The sequence below is a fragment of the Lagenorhynchus albirostris genome, chromosome 14 (genome assembly GCF_949774975.1).
Source record: "Lagenorhynchus albirostris chromosome 14, mLagAlb1.1, whole genome shotgun sequence".
NCBI classification, from domain to species: domain Eukaryota; kingdom Metazoa; phylum Chordata; class Mammalia; order Artiodactyla; family Delphinidae; genus Lagenorhynchus; species Lagenorhynchus albirostris.
The window spans coordinates 78,691,760-78,712,106 of record NC_083108.1 but is presented as its reverse complement, the minus strand read 5'-3'; the positions used below and the strand labels follow the sequence as shown (position 1 = coordinate 78,712,106).

Genomic DNA, 20,347 nt, shown 5'->3' with positions numbered 1-20,347 from the left:
TCCCTTCCCCAACCCTCCTCATAGGTGGGCCTCGGTGAACCTTGGCCTCAGTATCAAAATTTAGAGTGACTTTAGACATCCCAGCTCATTTTTCTGGCACCTGTAACTCTTGGAAAGTCCTTTCTTATTGTAAACTAAAGCCTGTAACTTCCAACCATTGGTTCTGTTACATCGAAACATATGAAAACAGGGTGTAGTCTCATATTTCCAACCAAAGTAGGAGGTTAGTACTGATTAATGATCAAATCACTTGACTAGTAATCAAAATAACTAATGTTTAATTAGCACGTACTATGTGCCAGTGCCTTTCTGAGTACTTCCCATGAATTAACTCCTGGAGTCCTTGTGACACTTCTGCGAGAGAACTACTACTTTTTATTGTATCATCTCTGTGACAGCTGATCGATATCGCTGTAGCTTTCCCACTCCATATTGCCTTCTCTTTTCTAAATGGAACACTTGAAGTCCTTCCATGTTTGGGATGTTCTTTTCTGATAGATTTATCTTTCCGAAGAGAGTTTCTAGAAGCCCCTGTGGTTTGAACAGCACAGCATAGTGGGCTATCTCCACTTCCATTCTGGGCTCCGAATATCTCTGCCAGTGACCCAAGCTCTTTGTGTGGCTTTGGCACACTGCTGACACCCATCGATCTGTTAAGTCACCACCAGCCCTTCTACAAGTTTTTTTTTTTTTTTTAAACATCTTTCTTTATTCAGTTGATGTGTTTAAAAAATACCATCCTATTAAACCTTCTCTTGTTGGTTTTGATCCATCTTCCCAGCCACCAGAGTTGTTTCATGCTCTGGTTCTGTCATCTAGTTCCTTTGTGCTTCCTCCCAGTTTCCTGTCACCCTCATAAAATTGGGGGACAGATCTAAGCACGTGGCTAGAGCCCTCTTTTCACTCTAACACTGACTGGGAACAGCCTCCATTTACCTCTCTCTGGGAAGCAGGTTAATGGTTTTGTAAAATATTTCATTGAGCACAAATGTCACTCTTGTTTTCTATTGTAGTAAATAAGTAGCCTATTTCCTGGAAAGCTAATGGACAGTTGATGTGTTGATTCTAGAGAAATATTTTGGGCCTGGCTGTCACCAAACAGATTCTTGTCCCTAGCACTTGTTTCTCTGCTTCCTGCCTAGTAATTAGTGTTGTCCTAAAATAGTGGCGAGAAACTAAAGTGGATAATTTGCAAGAAGTAATCATTTGTGCTACAGGGGACAGATAGCTCCCTGGAGGAGGTTATCTTAGCTGTTTTCTCTCTTTCTTTCCCTGTATTTTAGGGGGTTCTGTGGTTTGATTCAGAAATTCCAGGTCACGCACACAGGGCAGGTGGTCATAAGTTAGTATCCTGCTTTACGGAGGACTGATGGGGAGAGGCTGTCGGAGTAGGTTCGGGCAGGAAAGGAAGATGGAAAGGTGAGGGGGGCGCACCTGAACGGGATGGAGGGAAGAAAGACAGACGAAGGAGGCAGCGCTAAGATTCATCGAGCATGTGCTGTATGCTGAGCACTGTGCTTGGTGTGTCAGCCAGTGAAGGGAGTTATTACCCCCACTTACAGACGAAGAGACTGAGGGTCTGAGAGGCAGTGAGCTGCCCCTGGTCACAGGACTAATAAGAGTTAAAGTCAGGATTTGAACCAGGGTCTGGAACGTTCTAAAGCCCAGGTTCTTTTCCATGACACCGTGATGCCTCAGGGAATCAGCTGCCTCTCAAGAGGAAGGGCAGGTGAGGAGTAGAAATGGAAAGACAAGCATCGGTGGAGGGAAGAGAAATAAGGTAGCGAGGTTTCAGCAGATTCCGAGGTCATCAGTAGCCTTTGGCTGGCTGGGGCGTGGGCCACCGAGGTTTGCCCTCGCCTGCTGGGAAACTCCCGTGCTGATGGGTTATAGCTCTTTACCAGCCCTCTGTCCTTAAGGCCGCAGAGGCTCTAGGCCACCAGGGAAGGGAGTATTTGGGCCACTGGTGGTGTGGTTAGATTGGACCCAAGGGGTTGGATGAAATGAAGCAGCATCTTGTCAGGATAGCTGCTCTTTCCTGCTTTTTAGAAACAGAAGCATTTTAGGAAAGAGAGTCATAAACCCAGTATCTTTATAGCCTGCTCTGTTTTCTGGTTGACTTCCACTGTAAAAAAAATTGGAGAGAGATTTCCAGCACAAAGCGATTTCCAATGTCCTAAATAGAATTTTGTTTTCCTTGGGTTTTACCGACACTTGTACTGAACCTGGGATCTTCCTTCCTCCCCACATGGTAGAAATATCTCCTGCGACTGTGGCTATTGGGGTGCTTGTTGGTCCCACACCCTGACGAGGTGCTGTTTGAGTTAGAGGTGCTATGACCCTTTGTTTTTTTTTTAAATCTATTTATTTATTTATTTGTTTTTATTTTTGGCTGCGTTGGGTCTTCGTTGCTGTGCGTGGGCTTTCTCTAGTTGTGGCGAGCGGGGGCTACTGTGTTGCCATGCGCGGGCTTCTCATTGCGGTGGCTTCTCTTGTTGCGGAGCACGGGCTCTAGGCACATGGGCTCAGTAGTTGTGGCGCACGGCCTTTGTTGCTCCGCGGCATGTGGGATGTTCCCAGACCAGGGATCGAACCCATGTCCCCTGCATTGGAAGGCGGATTCTTATCCACCGTGCCACCAGGGAAGCCCTGACTCCCCTTTGTATATTCCACACGGAGAATCACAAAGTGAGTTCTCTTAACAGCAATTGAGATCTTAAAAAAAAAAAAATAAGGACAAATCAGAATGTGGCTGTCATGGCATTAAGTCATACTGCCTTAGATGTCAACTCAGATGGCCCGTACTATGAAGTACCAAAATATCCTTAACTGCAACTCTGATTGGGAAGGCAGACCCACCAGTCTGGACTTCTTGTTGTGGTGGGCACCTTGTGAGTGGCTGGCCATCAGAGATTTCTGTGCAAGTTCTTTTTAACTGCACATGCATCCTTTTGGAATAGCAGACAGTTGGTCATTCCAGAATGAGCCAAGCTTTTGGTGCCATGTCTGAAATTAGTTTGTAATAGGGACAGTGAGGGAGCACGTTGCTTTGTGTGTGGTATGAAGCCTCTCCTGCCTCTCTTCCCACCAGCAAGCCAAGTTACAGCAGCAGATGGACATGCAAAAGAGTCATATTTTCCGTCTGACTCAAGGGCTACAGGAAGCTCTAGATCGGGCTGATCTGCTGAAGACAGAAAGGAGTGATCTGGAATATCAGCTAGAGAACATTCAGGTGAGAACTGGCAAAGGGAACTTAAAGTGTCTGCAGGAGCAAAGCATGATGGCTAAAAACCATCTGTCTGGTCAAATGGGCAGTATCTTCATGTTGTGTGTTTTTCCCAGTATTTTATTATGAGGATTTTCTAACGTTCAGAGAAGCTGGGAAATTTCTATCATGACCACCCTCTAGATTCTCCTACTTGCCATTTGCTATTTTTTGCTTTTTCACATATCTGTCCGTACTTCAGTCCATCTTTTTGGGGGGGATGGTGGGCAGTAAGATCAGAACTAAGTAAATAAAGATTGGCCCAGTGCGGCTTGGGTTGAATTTTTCGTATGTTAATATTGTAACAGCTTTATTTTTTATTTTCTTAAAGTACCGAGTTTAAAAGTATACTTCTTTCGGTGTCTGAGGTGCTTTTCGTTTTCACAAATTTTAGGTTCTCTATTCTCATGAAAAGGTGAAAATGGAAGGCACTATTTCTCAACAAACCAAGCTCATCGATTTTCTGCAAGCCAAAATGGACCAACCTGCTAAAAAGAAAAAGGTGGGTCAGAGGGTTTGAAAAGCGGGGAGCTGACAGTTTTGCTCAGTCGTGGTGATTCTGTAAAGCCCACTGGGATAGATAATCCTAGGAACATCAGAGAAAACAAAATGCATCTTGTTTTGTTTGGGGTTGAAAAAGAGGCTTTGGGATCATCAGAATAGCTCTTCAAGAGAAGCGATCACTCTCGAGTCTGTAATACACCATTTTGTGTTCATGGCCTTTGAAGTTGTCATGCCTTCCTCTGTGAAGGCAGTGATAGTTTTTTCCCAGGCAGCTGCGGTGGGGGAGGTAGCAGAGAGGAAGCTTTATACTCAGGTCAGCGTCCTGGACTCCAGAGGGGTTCCCTGCTCACATGTACAGGACTCTGGAGAGATTACAGGTCACTTGTATGGGATTCTAGACAGAGAGGGGTCCTTAGGTCATGGGGATAGGATTCCAGAGGTTTTAATATGTCATCTGTATGGGGCCGTAGAAGGATTCTCAGGTCATGTGTACGGGACTCCAGAAAAACTAGCCATCATCTGCTCAGTCCTTCTGATTGGCTCAAGAAGAGACTGGGACCCAGAGAGCTGACGTAACCTGCCCCAAATGTCTGACTGGATAGCTGTCCCTTCCACGGGGTGCGGCTCCATCTCTTTAAAATTGTAACCTATAAATTGAAAACAATGACCAAAAGAAACAGATGGACAGGGTGATACATAGGCACACATGGGAAGATTTTTAATAAGCCCAAAGCATGCTTCCCTGAACCACTGAAGGTTTGGTCATGTGTTCTCAGTTCCAGAAGGTCTCTAAGGAGCCTGAAGCTTCTTCCCAAGGCACCCAGATGCCAGAGTAGCACTGGCGGTGGTACAGGGAAGGCCTCCGATGACAAGATACTGGGGAGTGGGCTGAAGGAGGCGGCCGGCCTCTTGGTCCCTTTGTTCTCTTTACGGGAAGGCACCAGAGCGGCAGTGGTGGTTGTGGAGGCGGGTTTCCTTGTGTGCTGTGTGACCGTGCCTGTTGGTGCTGATGATACTGAATCTGGTTTATTTTATCAGTGGACTGTTATCTGAGTTTGTCACTTGATGTAGTCAGGGTGCTTCCGTGTATTTTTTTTTGTTAGTTTTCACTCCCATTACCCTACGTTATACTTTTCTTTCCCATGTACAATACATGTTCCATTTGCATGTTTTTTGCATAAGCCCCTTGTGGTGACATTATTTTAGTATTCCATTTTTTAATTTTTTTTGTTTCCTTTAAAAAAAAATAGTCATCTCTGTGTCTTGTAACTAAGCATCATGAGAAAAATTCAAGGCGAGAGTGATTTCTGAACCATGTCTCCTTTCCATCCTCCACTTCCATTTTTTGAGGGTAAAGGCTCAGGAAATGGCTCTCCTTCTTGGGAATGCTAAAGGAAGAGGTGGTGGCAATTCAAGCATCTCTGACCCTCTCGGTGAAAACTTCCACGCCCCTATTTTTTTTCCAGCCGGCTGGGAGGGGCTGTGGCTCGGTCCCCCCCTCCCCCTTCACATGCCATTTTTACTAAACCCGCTTGCAGTGAGTATGTGCCCGGCTCCCGTGGTCTGCTCCTCCCGAGGCAGAGTTCCTTTCACTAGTTCCCAGTGCCAATTTCCAGGAGTTAGGAGATATCTCTGTTTCCATTGCTAGGGTTTATTTAGTCGACGGAAAGAGGACCCTGCTTTGCCCACACAGGTTCCTCTGCAGTACAATGAGCTGAAGGTGGCTCTGGAGAAGGAGAAAGCTCGCTGCGCGGAGCTCGAGGAAGCCCTGCAGAAGACCCGCATCGAGCTCCGCTCCGCCCGGGAGGAAGGTACGGGTGCCCTCGAAGCCAAGTGCGGTGGACGAGGCAGAGGACCGATCTCAAGGAGATTGGCCGAGACTAGTTCAGCCTCGTGGTGACAGCCCAGACATCCCACGTCTGAACGATTCACGGCATCCTCGGCATTGCCGATCGGGCACCCTGTGTGTCCTTTTGGTCTCAGGCCTTTGATAGCCAGCCCCCGGGGCGGTCCACTTGGTTGGGGCCTCTCGGGGACCCTGCTAACCGAAAGGCGTTGGACCCGTCTCTCCCCAGCAGCCCACCGGAAAGCCGCAGACCACCCGCACCCGTCCACGCCGGCCACCGCCAGGCAGCAGATCGCCATGTCCGCCATCGTGCGGTCGCCCGAGCACCAGCCCAGCGCCCTGAGCCTGCTCGCCCCGCCGTCCAGCCGCAGGAAGGAGTCTTCGACTCCAGAGGGTATGTCCTCAAAAGGGGCCACTGGACATGCATCGACATTTTTTTAAATGGACTGAGAAATGCAGACCTAAGGTGAAAATGACAAGTAATAACACTAAAGGATAAAGAGTAAGAAGTAAGCCTTCTCCCCACCCCGGTTCCCTTACCCAGAGTCAACCATTGTGCTCTTCCAGCCATCGTTCATGCACGTAACTGCGTGTCTGTATTATGCAGGTGTCTTATATAATCATCTTTAAGAGGCAGGAGAAAATAACATATTTTTCTCAGTCCTTTTGTCTTTCATAAATATCATAGCCCACTGTGCTCTACACCAGGGGTCTCCAACCCCCGGGCTGTGGACTGGTACCGGTCCGTGGCCTGTTAGGAACCGGGCACACAGCAGGAGCTGAGCGGCGGGCGAGCGAGCGAAGCGTCATTCCCGCTCCCCATTGCTCGCGTTACCACCCGAACCATCCCCCACCCCCCGCCCCCCGCACCGGTCCCTGGAAAAATCGTCTTCAACGAAACCGGTCCCTGGTGCCAAAAAGGTTGGGGGCCGCTGCTATACACTGCAGAACATCTTTCTTCTTTTAGTTAAAATGCTATCTTAGCCAGTTTCGTATTAACACATATGGATCGACCCCGTCCTTCTAGAGGGCTGTGTGGTCTTCCATGGTGGGAGGTGTATGATTCACCTATTAATCCAGACCCCTGTCGATGGGCATTTAGGTTATTTCCAGTTCCTTGTTTCCATATGTATCCTGCAGTGAACACCCTGCAGCTCTGTGGGTGCTATGACTGTAGGATAAGTCCTTGGGAAATGAATCAGGTTAAAGGTTATGTTCATTTTGAAAGTTGGTAATTTGTGTCAATTTATACCAGTGGTGTGAGGAGTTTTACTTTGTGGGCTTAAAAGTACTCTGTTCACCTAGAGACGGAAAGGACTTAAAAAAAAAAAAGCCAAGGAAGGTGGTTTGGAAAGTCATACAGAGAGTGGAGTAGAGCTGTGGTTTAATATCACGGTATCACCAGCTACGCACTTTATCTTATTTACTTATTTTTGGCCCTGCTGTGCGGCATGAGGGATTTTAGTTCCCCTACCAGGGATTGAACCCTTGCCCCCTGCAGTGGAAGCGTGGAGTCTTAACCACTGGACCGCCAGGGAAGTCCCACTATCAACCCACCTTAGCTGCCAATCTCGATGGGATTTTGTTGTTGTTTTCTTCAGCGATGATGTCATCTCATTTCCTATGTTTACGTAACGCTTTGAATCAAAGAGCTTCACTCTTACAGTCATCAAAGTGGAGCTGGTAACACAGAGGAAAATCATTTCTGGCCCCCGTGTCCTTCGATGAGGCTGCGTAGAGCAGCTCCCTGAGTAGTTTGGAATACTCGAAGCATCTCCTTCGTGTGCGTGGCTTGTTCACAGTTTCAAAGTGCATTTATGTTATTTATTCCTCATGACTTTCTGATAAAGGAACAGGAATAGCATTATATGGAGAAATCAATTCAGATTCAGAAATATGGATCCTGAATTTTTCTATTTAAAGCTGCCTTTAGCTAGTTAGGTCACTATTGAGAAGGGGGCCTTCTAAATGGAAAAAAATCAATCTTGTTAATTTTAACTGACTGGACTATAAATGTAAGAATCAGTTGTTTGAGGCTTAAAAGTTGTTTTTTTTAAAAAAGGAGGTTATTCATGAAAGAGCTGGGCATGAAGTGAGAATTCTTCAGTCAGTTTAGGTATTGAATAATCAGAAGTTCTGTAATTCAGAATAGTGATCTTTAAACGATTCTGAAAAGCTCTAGATCCATGATCTCATGTGGAAAACAAACCGTTTATGACTAAAATATTTATAAACAACTGACTTAGAAGCATATGTTTCTCTATGCTCACAAATATCTATGCCATTGTATTAACAATCTGCTGCCAGTGATACGTTCTTAAATAAAACCTAATTCCTAATAACCAGATAATGGTGATTTTAATTTGGTTCATATAAATCTAGACACATCTATTAGTGTTAAAGTAATTTTACAATCCGTCACTAACGTGCTCTAATGTTTTTTAACAGCTTTATTGAGATATAATTCACATACTATACAATTTATTTGTTTGAAATGTATAATTCATTGTTTTTTAGTAAGTTCACAAGGCTGTGCAACCATCACATTCTAATTTTTAAACATTTTTGGTCCACCGCCCCCCCCCCCCAAAAAAAAACCCCAAAAAACAAAACAACCCTACACCCATTGGCAGTTGCTTCCCATTTCCCCCTTCATGGAGCCTCTGACAACCACCAGTCTGCTTTCTGTCTCCATGGATTTGCTATCCTGGACGTTTCCTATAAATGAATCATACCACGTACGACTTTTTGTGTCTAGCTTCTTTCATAGAGCATAATGTTTTTGAGATTCATTCATCTTGTAGTATTTATCAGTACTTCATTTTTTAATTGCTGAATAATATTCTATTGTGTGGTTATTACATCTTGTTTCTGTATTAATCCATCAGTGGACATTTAGATTGTTTCCATTTTTTTTGGCTATCATAAATAATGCTGCTGTGAACATCTGTGCACAGATTTTGTGGCTACATAATGTTTTCATTTCTCTTGGGTGTGTAGACCTAGGAGTGGAATTGCTGGGTCATCTGGTAACTCTGTGTTTAACTTTATGGGGAACGACCAAACTGGATTCCAAAATGGCTGCACCATTTGCTTTCCCACCAGCAGCGTATGAGGACCTTCATTTCTCCACATCTTTACCAACATGCATTTTCCATATTTTTGAGTCTGGATAACCCAGCGAGCGTCAACTAGTATCTCACTGTGGTGTTTATTTGCATTTCCCTAATGATGAATGACGTTGAGCATGTTTTCCTGTGCTTCTCGGCCATTTATCTTCTTTGGAGAGATGTCTTTTCAGATCTTTTGCCCATTTTTTAATTGGGTTGTCTTTTTCCTATTGCTTCATAAGAGTTCTTCCTATATTCTTGTTCTTTCTATATTCTGTTCTTCCTATAGTTCTTCCTATATTCTCTAAACTCCTTGTCAGAGGGATGATTTGCGAACACTTTTCCTATTCTGTGGGGCGTCTTTTCACCTTCTTGGTGGTATAATTTGCAGCACTTTAATGATTTTTTTGAAAAAATTTTCCTCCAGAATTCAGCCGACGTCTTAAGGAGCGCATGCACCACAACATTCCTCACCGGTTCAATGTAGGACTGAACATGCGAGCCACGCAGTGCGCTGTGTGTCTGGATACCGTGCACTTTGGGCGCCAGGCATCCAAGTGTCTTGGTAAGAGCAGCTGCTGTGCGTGGGGGGAGGGTGCCTGTGCATCTCCACCTAAGATTCTGTCCGATGGGGGTGGGGTTTTTTTTTCCTTTTTAAATTCCTCATCATGAGTGCATTCATTTTCAAGCTTTTAGTCTTAGTGGGAGGACACTATTTTTCCCCTGTTCAAGAGGGAGTTTATACGTGTTGTCAGCTCACGTCTCCAATTCCCTGTGCAAAATGCCTTGGGCTTTGTGAACTTCCAGCCCCCTTTCCGTCAGGCTGGTCTCTCCCTGCCTTTAGGCTGTGTGCTGGCTCCAAGGGAAACGTGCAGATGTGTTTTACACACCTGTCTGTGGCAGCCTGGGAGAAGCCAGGAAAACTGGGTCGAGAGTGTCTGGCTGTCTCGTTTCCTCTTCTCCGTAGGGGCCTGGCTCCTGGGAAAGGTTAGGGATGCCCTGGATGGCGGGGCCAGATGGACGGGCCAGGCGGGGGGTTGGCTGGCAGAGGCAGGGAACGGTCCAGCATCAGCCGAGTGTGTGTTCAGGTTGTTCACTGCTTTTCCCTAGAATGTCAGGTCATGTGTCATCCCAAGTGCTCCACGTGCTTGCCGGCCACCTGTGGCCTGCCAGCCGAATATGCCACGCACTTCACTGAGGCCTTCTGCCGTGACAAAATGAACTCCCCGGGTCTCCAGACCAAGGAGCCCAGCAGCGGCTTGCACCTGGAAGGGTGGATGAAGGTGCCCAGGTATTGCTGCAAGGCCGTTCGGGCTGGGGTGGGGTCTGGTGAAGGGCGGCAGGATGTGCCGGCCCAGAACGGGCCGCTTTGGGGTAAGGATACTTCTGAGCTAAAGGCATTTGGAAAACAGCAGATGCGAAAGTGACACTCTGACCTCCCCTTTCTCTCTTGGAAAGTAGGAGATAAAACTCCCATGTAAAAGCTGCTCTTCCTGTACCAGGAGGAAAGAAGCATTCTCCTCCCCGGAGCTGGGGGGCAAGGCCAGCTGAGAGAAGTCTGTGCACACAGACCCTGTTACCTTTCCTCAGTTGCTGCTCTTTGTTCAACTTAGTATATAAGCACTTGGGCCCATCTGCTTTTGGGGCTTTATTTTCTTGTGGAGACTCCCATGTATGCATAAAATAAAATGTGTATGCTTTTCTCCTGTTCATGTGTCTAACATCAGTTGAATTCCGAGGCCAGCCTACGTCCCAGAAGGGTAGAAGGAAGCTTTTTTTCCCCCTGCCCCTGCACTTCATTCCCGATGTTTTCGAGGGAAGCATCTTCACCGGGATTCCCTCGCCTCCCCACCCCTTTCCCCTGCCCGACTCTTCTGAGTTCAAACAGTTCTTTCCCATCTGTGTTTTCCCAGGAATAACAAACGAGGACAGCAAGGCTGGGACAGGAAGTACATCGTCCTGGAGGGCTCGAAAGTCCTCATTTACGACAGTGAAGCCAGAGAAGGTAAATTAATAGCTCAGGGAATCTCATTGCACGCGGTTGGCCCAGCTGTCCTAGTCTTGGCGTGAAGGCTCTGTTTTCCGGACTGCGTTGCAAGCCTTCTACAAGTTTCCATTTTTGAAAATTAAAACCCAAATGACTGCGCTGAAGGTTATTGGTACGATACTCACGTCTATAGGTCTCCCCACTGAAGACCCTGCAGGGTGCTGCCCTGAAGATTCCACCTGCTAATACACCTTCCGAGAACTTCCGCCTCAGCCAACTAACCCATAAATCCGCATCGTCATCCGAAATTTGACTGTGCCACTCATCTGACGCACTTTACTTTTGTTTTTATCTTCCCTCTCCGCCTTCTCCGCACATCTCTTCCCTCCTCTGTTCTCGTGCGCCTGTCTGTCCACCGCATACTCCGTCTCTCTGTCTTTTCCTCTTGTCTCCTCTTGTTCTTGTTCCTGTTCTTTTGTTTTCCTTTCTGCCCTTCCTCTTTGCACCAAGCTGGACAGAGGCCGGCGGAAGAATTTGAGCTGTGCCTTCCCGACGGGGACGTGTCTATTCATGGCGCCGTTGGTGCTTCTGAACTCGCAAACACAGCCAAAGCAGGTGGGGAGCAGCGGGGCCCCCGGAGGTGGGCTGGGCTGGGCTTGGCTGGGCTGGATCCGTCAGCAAGGGCAGGAGGGGCACGTGGCGGCGAAGGAGGCTTCCCGGCCCCGCCTTCTGCTAAGTAACTGGGACTCAGGTGTGGCTTGGCCATTGTTCCCAGCGGGGGTGGGCGAACCCCACCCTGTGCTCTGTCGAATCTCCTAGATGTCCCCTACGTGCTGAAGATGGAATCTCACCCGCACACCACCTGCTGGCCCGGGAGAACCCTCTACTTGCTGGCTCCCAGCTTTCCCGACAAGCAGCGCTGGGTCACCGCCTTAGAGTCAGTTGTCGCAGGTGGGAGAGTGTCTAGGGAAAAGGCAGAAGCCGATGCTGTGAGTATGCACACGGGCGCCGGAGCTTGTCTCTGTAAAGCGGGCAGACTTGGTGGGAGTCCCGTCGGCTGCCGTGTTTCCCCTTGGCCTGCCTCTCTGAGGGGTGATGGCTTGAGACTGTCACGACCGGGATTCTGTGCCGACAGAGATCCAGGCTTCGAGGCGGCTTGGCTGGCATCGTGGGTCCCCCTCCAAACCCCAGAGCCTTCTAGAATGGGGGAGTCGACCCCCTTAGCCAGCTCTCAGGGCGCACTACATCTCGGTTCTGGCTGCACAGGGCAAATGTACTTACAAGGAAATCCTCTCTCTCGTTTACCCGGAAGTGTTTATGTGGTTTGAAGGCCTGCGTTACGAGCACGCTGGCCGTGAAGCGGCACGAAAGGCTGCCGACAGCCGTGTCTCCTTCAGGAAGGCTTTTCATAACCTGCTCAATTGCTTTTATGTGATTTGCTCTTCTGAAGGCAGGTCTGAAATCCTACTTCTCCTGAAGACGTTAGAGATGTGGGTGGGCCTTGATTGGCATCACTCCTCCTGGAACATTCCAGGATACAAACAGCGCTCATCACTCACTGGTGTTTGCTCCACCAAAGACCCAACAGCTCTTTTCAAACACTTAGCTCCTAATAAACACTTTAAGTGTTAGCAATCGGAAAATCCTCAATCACGAGTCTCCTGCTCGTAGGGTGAACCTGTTTCAATGACCCATCTCCTTGTCCCACGTGTGAGCCTTTTACCGAACGCCCCATCCCTGTGTGTACAATAGGGCCCTGACTGTACCTCCTACGAGCTTCTGCCCGCGTGGGTTCAGGTAAAGAGACTCAGAAGTGGGTTGGTTTGCTGCTGACACTGGGCTTTGCCCTTGTGCCACCATCTGGAGGGGCAGGAGCGTCCGTGTGGCTTATTAAGCCTTGGCAGGGACATCCTTCAGCTTCGGTTTGTTTCGTATCACAGACCCTCTCTCTGCGTCTCCTGCACTCATTTAGTTTTGCATCCGAACTGAGTTACAACTCCAGCACTAATTAACAGCCACCCCCGAGATACCGATAACATTTACGTCCTGCCTTTTGAGGTCAGATCAAAATACGGGGCAAGCCACGAGTAGACGTGTGCTTCTGAGCGCCTTCAGGAGGAACTTGCCCTTCTTCCTGGCATTAAACTTTTCTCCGTTCTTGCTTTTGTCTGTCTGGACGGTCCGGTCATGAACAGTTCAGCTCACCGTGGCCTCTTTTTTCTCTCTCTTTTTTTTCTTTCTCGTGTGAAAAGAAATTGCTTGGAAACTCCCTGCTGAAACTGGAAGGCGATGACCGGCTCGACATGAACTGCACGCTGCCCTTCAGCGACCAGGTGACCATGTTTTTTTGGGCACCGTCGGCTGTGTCGGGGCTGGTTATGGGGACGTGACCCCCCTCACGCTCTGCCTGGGGACTTGCACCCCGGCAGGTGGTGCTGGTGGGCACCGAGGAAGGGCTGTATGCGCTGAATGTCTTGAAGAACTCCCTCACCCACGTCCCAGGGATCGGAGCGGTCTTCCAGATTTACATCATCAAGGACCTGGAGAAGCTCCTCATGATTGCAGGTGGGAGGCCAAGGACACGGCGCTTTTCCTTCACTTGTAAGGGAGATGATTCGCCATATGCTTGTCGAACGCAGAGACAGGCCCTCCTGGGGGCAGGCTGGAGCGGAAGCGGCTCTTCCCTCTGCGTCCTGTAGGTGCCTGCACCCCCGGCGCTCTGCTCGCACGCGGCCCCTCTCTGAGCGCCTGCCCGCCCTGCTGCCCGCCTCCCATTTCTCCCTGCTCTCACACACCCTTCATCTGCGTGCACGACTCATTAGCAGTTTGCCACATTTCCCCCGCCCTTCTCTCTCCCTCTCTCTCTCTCTCTCTCTCTCTCTCACTTATTTTGAACCACCTGAGAGTCAGTGGCAGCTGTGACTGGATCCTTCAGCCAGTCACCTAAGAACAAGGGGCATTCTCTCACATACCCATGCCAGGAAGGTTCTTTTTCCCTCTCTTTATCGGTGGTACTATATATATGTCTGTGGTGTGTGTGTGTGTTTGTGTGTGTGTGTGTGTATTTTTTTTTTTTAAGGGGAAAACAATAATGCATTTGCTCCATGTTCAAAACATCCACAGTCAGGTCTCATTCAGGCCTGGCCGGCTGGATCCAGGGGCCGGATCCTGACGTAATATGGTCAGGAACTGGCTTTCTTTGGTCTCTCAGCTCTTTTCTGCTGCTGGCTTGTTTTGTTGGTTTCTTTTTTTTTTTTTTTTTTTTTTTTTGCGGTATGGTACAGCCCAAGTCCCTGCTCTCAAGGCCTTATTTTTTTGTTTTGTTTTTTTTGCGGTACGCGGGCCTCTCACTGTTGATGGCCTCTCCCGTTGCGGAACACAGGCTCCGGACGCGCAGGCTCAGCAGCCATGGCTCACGGGCCCAGCCGCTCCGCGGCGTGTGGGATCCTCCCGGACCGGGGCACGAAGCTGTGTCCCCTGCACCGGCAGGCGGACTCTCAACCACTGAGCCACCAGGGAAGCCCCTGGTTTCTTTTTTCTTGCTTTCCTTCCTTTCCTTTCTTTCCTCCCTTCCTTCTTGACATTATTCTTGGGAGCAGTTTTAGGTTCACAGCAAAACTGAGCAGAAGGTAGGGAGAATTCCCCTATATCTCTGCCCCGCATGCGCACGCGCAGGCCGCCTCCTCCATCAGCGTCCCCCACCGGAGTGCACCTACATGGACTTGTCATTATCACCCCAGGTCCACAGTTTACATTCAGGCTCACTCTTATACATTCTGCGGGTTTGGACAAATGGGTAACAATGTATCCGCCATTACAGCATCCTATAGAATAGTTTCACTTTTTAATTCGGGGAATTTAATCGTTGCTTCTCCCATTTTCTCATGTACTGCCCATAGCTGGCTTTTACCTGTGGCTGCAGTAATGTCCTTTATTTTTTTCCCGGCTTGTGATCCAGTCCAGGACCACGCACTGCACTCACACAGGTCTCCCTCGTCTCCTTGAACGTGGAACCATCCTCAGCCTTTCTGTGGTCCCTCGTGACACCGTGACACATACTGGATTAGTCCGCGTTTACTGTTTTGTTGTCCCCTACCCATTCCTTGACTTTGGTGGGGAGCACGTTTGAATATTCAGTTCACGTTCTCCAATTTTGTGTCTGCAGAATTTTTTGTTTTCCTTCCAAAGTCTTGACCAAGAGGCCAGATATTTTCCTTTTAGATCTAAAAGTTGGACCTAAACTGTGTTTATGGGAATTTGTGGAAAGCAGTGCCTCCGCATGACCTCGTGTGGCTTTTATTCGGGGGAGGACGAGAACCGCCACTGTGGCTCTGCTGTCCCGTCCCCTCAGGAGAAGAGCGGGCCCTGTGTCTCGTGGACGTGAAGAAAGTGAAACAGTCCCTCGCACAGTCTCACCTTCCCGCCCAGCCGGACATCTCACCCAACATCTTCGAAGCCGTCAAGGGCTGCCACTTGTTTGCTGCCGGCAAGGTAAGCGCCCCTGCGGGCCTCAGCCGGCAAGGGCTCTTGAAATTGTGGGCTGAGTGGTTTGACCTTGAAAATTGTGTGTCCTCAAACTGGGTTAAGTTTCTGTTGCTTTTCGACACAACTGGTGGTTGCACTGTTGGCATCTAGTGGGCAGGGCCTGGGGTTTCTCCTAAACATCCTACAGTGCCCAGAATGGCCCCTCACCACAGAGAATGACCTGGTCCAAAGTGTCCATAGTGCCGGCTTGAGAGACCCTGCTCTCAACTGATGTTCCTTTCCTAGTTTTGCCACGGAGCCAGTGTACACACTGGTGACGCGCTTTTTCCTTCTTTCTCCGTCCCCCCTCCCCCATCAACTGCTTTTCAGATTGAGAGCGGGCTCTGCATCTGTGCGGCCATGCCCAACAAAGTTGTCATTCTCCGCTACAACGAAAACCTCAGCAAGTACTGCATTCGGAAAGTAAGTCCCGGGCCTGGCCGGGCCTGCTCTCCCAGCGAGCAGGTGGGGAAGGTGCTGTCTCGGGGCGTAGTGTGTGCCTGGGCCCTTCGGCCTGGGTGGCTTAGAGAGAGCGGGAGGGTGTCTTGCTCCCTGGAGAAAGCTCCAGAGCGGCCCATCCTTACACTTTTCCCTCTCGCTCTCCTCCCCTGCATGTGTGAGGTGCCTCTCTGGCCAGCCCAGTGAATTCAGCCTTTTGTGAAGGGAGAAAGGAAGGTGGCTGATGGAGGAGACACCTCTTTTGAACCAGTAGAAGAAAGGAAGATCTCTCTGAGGAGCTAGAAGCCCTGGTGGCACCTACCAGAATCCTTCTCAGATTGTAAAAGTTTCTATTAATGACCTTCAAAAAAACCAGTGCTGGCTGTGTTTTGATACCCAGTGCGGGAGCTGGCTCTCCTCGGAGCACAGTGGGTTGTGATGTTGCCTGCGGTGTGGACAGCTATCCGTGAGATCACTGCACTTGCCTCGCTTCTGGAGAAGGCTGTCTCTTGTCCCTAGACTAGGCATGTTCCACCCATCCTAAGCCTGATGTATTTCAGGTGCTTTCGTGATTAGTCTCAAAAGTAAAAGGAGGGATGAATATATAAGGGTTGTTACCTGTTAGAGAAACTGTTTCATCTGGGGTGGGCTCTTGTTTAGTTTGCATTTTTATTGAGCACCTACTACTACCAGAGACTGAGCTGGCTGTTTCACACACTTTTCACAACAGTTGTGAGAAACAGGGGTGGTCATCCCTAATTTTCAGGTAAGATGACTGAGGCTGGCTAAGATCCTAGGTTACAAAGTTGAGACCCAAACTGAAGTTTGACTTTCCCTAACGTTTCACTGTGTTATACTAGTTTCCTCATACTTAGTAGGTGATCAATAAATATTTAGTGGTGATGATAATGCTGATTAGAGCTTGAACTGTTAACTTCAGGAAAATTCCCAGAAATCACTTCTTCTTTATAATTCCTGGCCATCATTTGGAATAAGCATGCCTAGGTTTTTGAAGCCATTAGGATTGACCTGAAAACAAGTGTAAGTAATTAGGAAGCAGATAATTCAGATAGATGAGATAACTCAGTAATGATAACAATGATATAGGTAATATAGGTTCAGAATAGAAACCTAGAAGCTTGGAAAAGGAAACTAAAACCACTCCCTCTAACCACCACTGTTTGTGTATTCCTCCAGGCTTTTTCTTCTGATCAGAATGTCGTAGTTTTAAAGCTCTCTTTTTGAATGCTACCTTTTCATTGAAATGGCGTTTCTGACCCTTTTCTGGGGTGCAACTTGACCTTCTTAGTCTCAGGTTGCATAGAACCCAGAGGTAGCAAAAGGATGGGGGGGGGTCCTTGTGAGGGACGTGAAGAGACTGAATGTGCTTGGTGTGAAGACAGAAGGAAGAAGTTGTGCGGCAATGCCTGCACGGCGTGGTTAGATGCCCGAGGAGAGCAGGGGCCACCCCAAGTCTACGCTCACATCCTCCTTTCTGCCCCGTCTCAGGAGATCGAGACCTCGGAGCCCTGCAGCTGTGTCCACTTCACCAACTACAGTATCCTCATCGGAACCAATAAATTCTACGAGATTGACATGAAGCAGTACACGCTGGAGGGTAGGGCCCGGGCGCGCCCCCTGCCCACGCCCCACTGCCACCTCAGGCTCCTTCTGGGTCCTGAGGCTCCGCCTCTTGCCTGCCTTTACAGAATTCCTGGATAAGAACGACCATTCCTTGGCGCCTGCCGTGTTTGCCTCCTCTTCCCACAGTTTCCCCGTGTCCATCATGCAGGTGAACGGCGCGGGGCAGCGGGAGGAGTTCCTGCTCTGCTTCCATGGTGAGTGCGGCAGCTGCCTGCTGCTGATGGGGGCACTCACGGCACCACAGCCCCGGGGCAGGGTCCTCGGGGCCGGGCGTGGCCAGTGTGCCTGGGGCGGGGCCGGTCCTACTGCGGGGAGTACACGGTCCTGGGGAGTACGCGGTCCTGCACCGCCAGGGCCCCCAGGGTGCCCCCGCCCCACCCCCAGGCTCCAGCCAGGTCCGCCGCTGTCGGTCTCTCCAAGAGCGGCCTGCTCTGTCCTCTGCTCCTCACTCCCTTCTCTCCCTCTCCTCTCTCCCTTTCCTTCTTTTCCCCCCTCAGATCTCTGGGCCTGTTTCTCCCCCTTCCTCACTCCCTGACTCTTCCTCCTTCCGTCTCCCCCTTCTTTTCCTATCTCCCCCCTTTCACTCGAACCCTCTTTCTTTAATAAATCCCCGAGAGACGTGGCTCAGCAGAGCTCCTGAGGTTTTTCACAATCCAAGCCCGCTGGGCTGGATTCCTTACTCTTCCATCAAAGTGTGTGTCATTGATACCCCTGCCTCCGGCCGTGCTCATGCCCCGGGCTCTACCTCCTTGCAGAGTTTGGGGTGTTCGTGGATTCTTACGGAAGACGCAGCCGCACAGATGATCTCAAGTGGAGTCGCTTACCTTTGGCCTTCGGTAGGTGAGGCGAGGTGTGGGGCTCTTTTCTGCCAGTAGTTGGTGTCCTGGGAAAAAAACCTCAGGTGGAATTCCTTTAGGCTTAAGCACTGTGCTTGGGGCCCCCTTAGGCGCCAGGCACCACGTGAAGCATCACCCGCGTTAAGCATCTAGGGCAGAGGCCCCGAGGCCTGACGCCGAACCACGGAAGGCAAACCCACCGGCCTCTCATGCCAGAGAGGGAGACCATTCCCCGTGAGTTCATTTAAATCATGTCAAAGACTGCACAGCATCCCATAGCACCGCTGAACACCTGTCAATTTAGCCAATTCTAATTAGGCCCATTCTTTTTGTAAGTGTGAACAATGCTGTGATGAAAAACTTACCCTAAAATTTGCACACTTGTTAAATATCCCCAGCTCAGAAATTCTAAAAGTGGAGCTACTGGGTCAAAGGGTGAACACACACACACACACACAACGTACATATGTGACTGTGTGAATGTTCTGAAATACCCTTCAAGGCTATTTCGTTTATCTGTTGCTTCATGACAAGTTCCAAAACCTAGTGACTTAAAACAACTACTTATCATTGCCTGAGCCTCTGTGGCCTGACTGGACAGTTTTGCTTCTTACGGTGTCAGCAGGGGCACCGGGACACCTAGAAAGTCGGAAATGGCTTCACAAAGTGGCTGGCAATTGGAGCTGGCCGTCAGGTGGGAGCTTAGCAGGGGCCGGTGGCTGGAGGCCTCATTTCTCTCCACATGGGCTTCTCCTAAGAGTGCAAAAGTGGGGGCTGGCAGGGCTTCTCACTTCCACCACATTCTGCTGGTTCAGCCCGATGCCAGGCAAGGAGAGGCCACAAGGGCCTGAGTACTAGGAGGCACGACTGATGCCGAAGTAACAGTTCACCGCAAGGAGTAATAGTGATAATCTTCTTTTTCCCTTTAAGACCAAAAACAGCTCTCATTATATCCTAGAGTTTGAGTGACACTGTGATATAGAAATATAGTACTAAGACCAGAAATATTTAATCTATGAACCTAGTCTTTTTTAATTAAATTTTTTAGAAAAATGTATTCAATTAAACAGTTTAAAAAGGCCTACAATGAAGTCTCACCCGTATCACTTGTCTCCCAAATCCTCCCTCCCCACTCCCCGAATGGAAAACATTTTTTTGAGTTTCTTATCCTTCCAGTGCTTTATGCAAATAACGGGCACATTAAAAAATATATTCTCATCCCCCTCCCTTTTTAAAAAGTCAGTGTGGTAGCACACTTTACACAGTATTCTGAACCCTACTTTACAAACTAAGTAAAACTACACCTTGGGTTTTTTTCCCCATCAGTGCATAGAGAGCTGCCTTACGCAATTTTACGCCTGTGCGGAATTCCAGGGATGCGCCATGATTTACGTAACTGATCCCGACTGTGTAGCCTTAAGTCGGTTCCCATCTTCCACTCTAACAGCGTGGCAGGGGGTACACTTGAACATGTCTCATTATGCAGGCATGTGGGTGCACGTGTAGGGTAAATTGCTTCAGGGATGGCATGGCAGCCAGGTTTTGATTTTCTGTCTCTTAACCCTCCCTTGCCCCACGCTCTTGCTTGGTGGTGGCCACGCAGCCTACAGAGAACCTTATCTGTTTGTGACCCACTTCAACTCACTCGAAGTAATTGAGATCCAGGCCCGCTCCTCTCTAGGGTAAGCACTGCCCCCCAGGCTTTGAAAAGCTCGCGGTTGGGTGTGGGTGTGGGTGGGGCCGTGCTCCCTCTCATCCCGCCTAGCATTGGAGGTGGCGGGCCATGCAGACTCTCCTGGAACTCCACAGGACCCCTGCCCGAGCGTACTTGGAAATCCCGAACCCACGCTACCTGGGCCCTGCAATTTCCTCGGGAGCGATTTACCTGGCGTCCTCGTATCAGGATAAATTAAGGGTCATCTGCTGCAAAGGAAACCTCGTGAAGGAGACCGGCACTGACCAGCACCGGGGCCCGTCCACCTCCCGCAGGTAACGCCCTTATCTTCCTCATCACAGGGGGAAAAGTGCTTTCCTGCAAAGCAGAAGGGTATCTTGCCAAACTGGCTGAAAGTTTCCCAATCTTCAAAGCTCAAGCCACTCATTTCTTTGGGATCTGCGGCACTGAAATGAGTCCTTTATAAGCATCAGGAAAATTTTTACTGCCCCCCTTGGTAAAAGAAGAAATGAGGCCTT

The 20,347-nt window shown here is 49.1% G+C and overlaps 1 protein-coding gene across 2 annotated transcripts in view; it reads left to right on the top strand.

Moving 5' to 3' along the window:
- The window catches only part of CIT (citron rho-interacting serine/threonine kinase), a 168,929-nt gene that overhangs the window by 142,748 nt on the left and 5,834 nt on the right, over positions 1-20,347 (top strand). For both annotated transcript variants that reach the window (XM_060121619.1, XM_060121618.1), the window contains 18 exons: positions 3,092-3,232; positions 3,660-3,767; positions 5,418-5,580; positions 5,845-6,009; positions 9,153-9,290; positions 9,836-10,016; positions 10,639-10,730; positions 11,223-11,327; positions 11,532-11,701; positions 12,965-13,045; positions 13,142-13,277; positions 15,064-15,203; positions 15,567-15,659; positions 17,184-17,292; positions 17,384-17,512; positions 18,074-18,154; positions 19,758-19,836; positions 19,964-20,143. In XM_060121619.1, the coding sequence (XP_059977602.1) occupies positions 3,092-3,232; positions 3,660-3,767; positions 5,418-5,580; positions 5,845-6,009; positions 9,153-9,290; positions 9,836-10,016; positions 10,639-10,730; positions 11,223-11,327; positions 11,532-11,701; positions 12,965-13,045; positions 13,142-13,277; positions 15,064-15,203; positions 15,567-15,659; positions 17,184-17,292; positions 17,384-17,512; positions 18,074-18,154; positions 19,758-19,836; positions 19,964-20,143 (2,291 nt within the window). The remainder of the gene's footprint in view (positions 1-3,091; positions 3,233-3,659; positions 3,768-5,417; positions 5,581-5,844; positions 6,010-9,152; positions 9,291-9,835; positions 10,017-10,638; positions 10,731-11,222; positions 11,328-11,531; positions 11,702-12,964; positions 13,046-13,141; positions 13,278-15,063; positions 15,204-15,566; positions 15,660-17,183; positions 17,293-17,383; positions 17,513-18,073; positions 18,155-19,757; positions 19,837-19,963; positions 20,144-20,347) is intronic.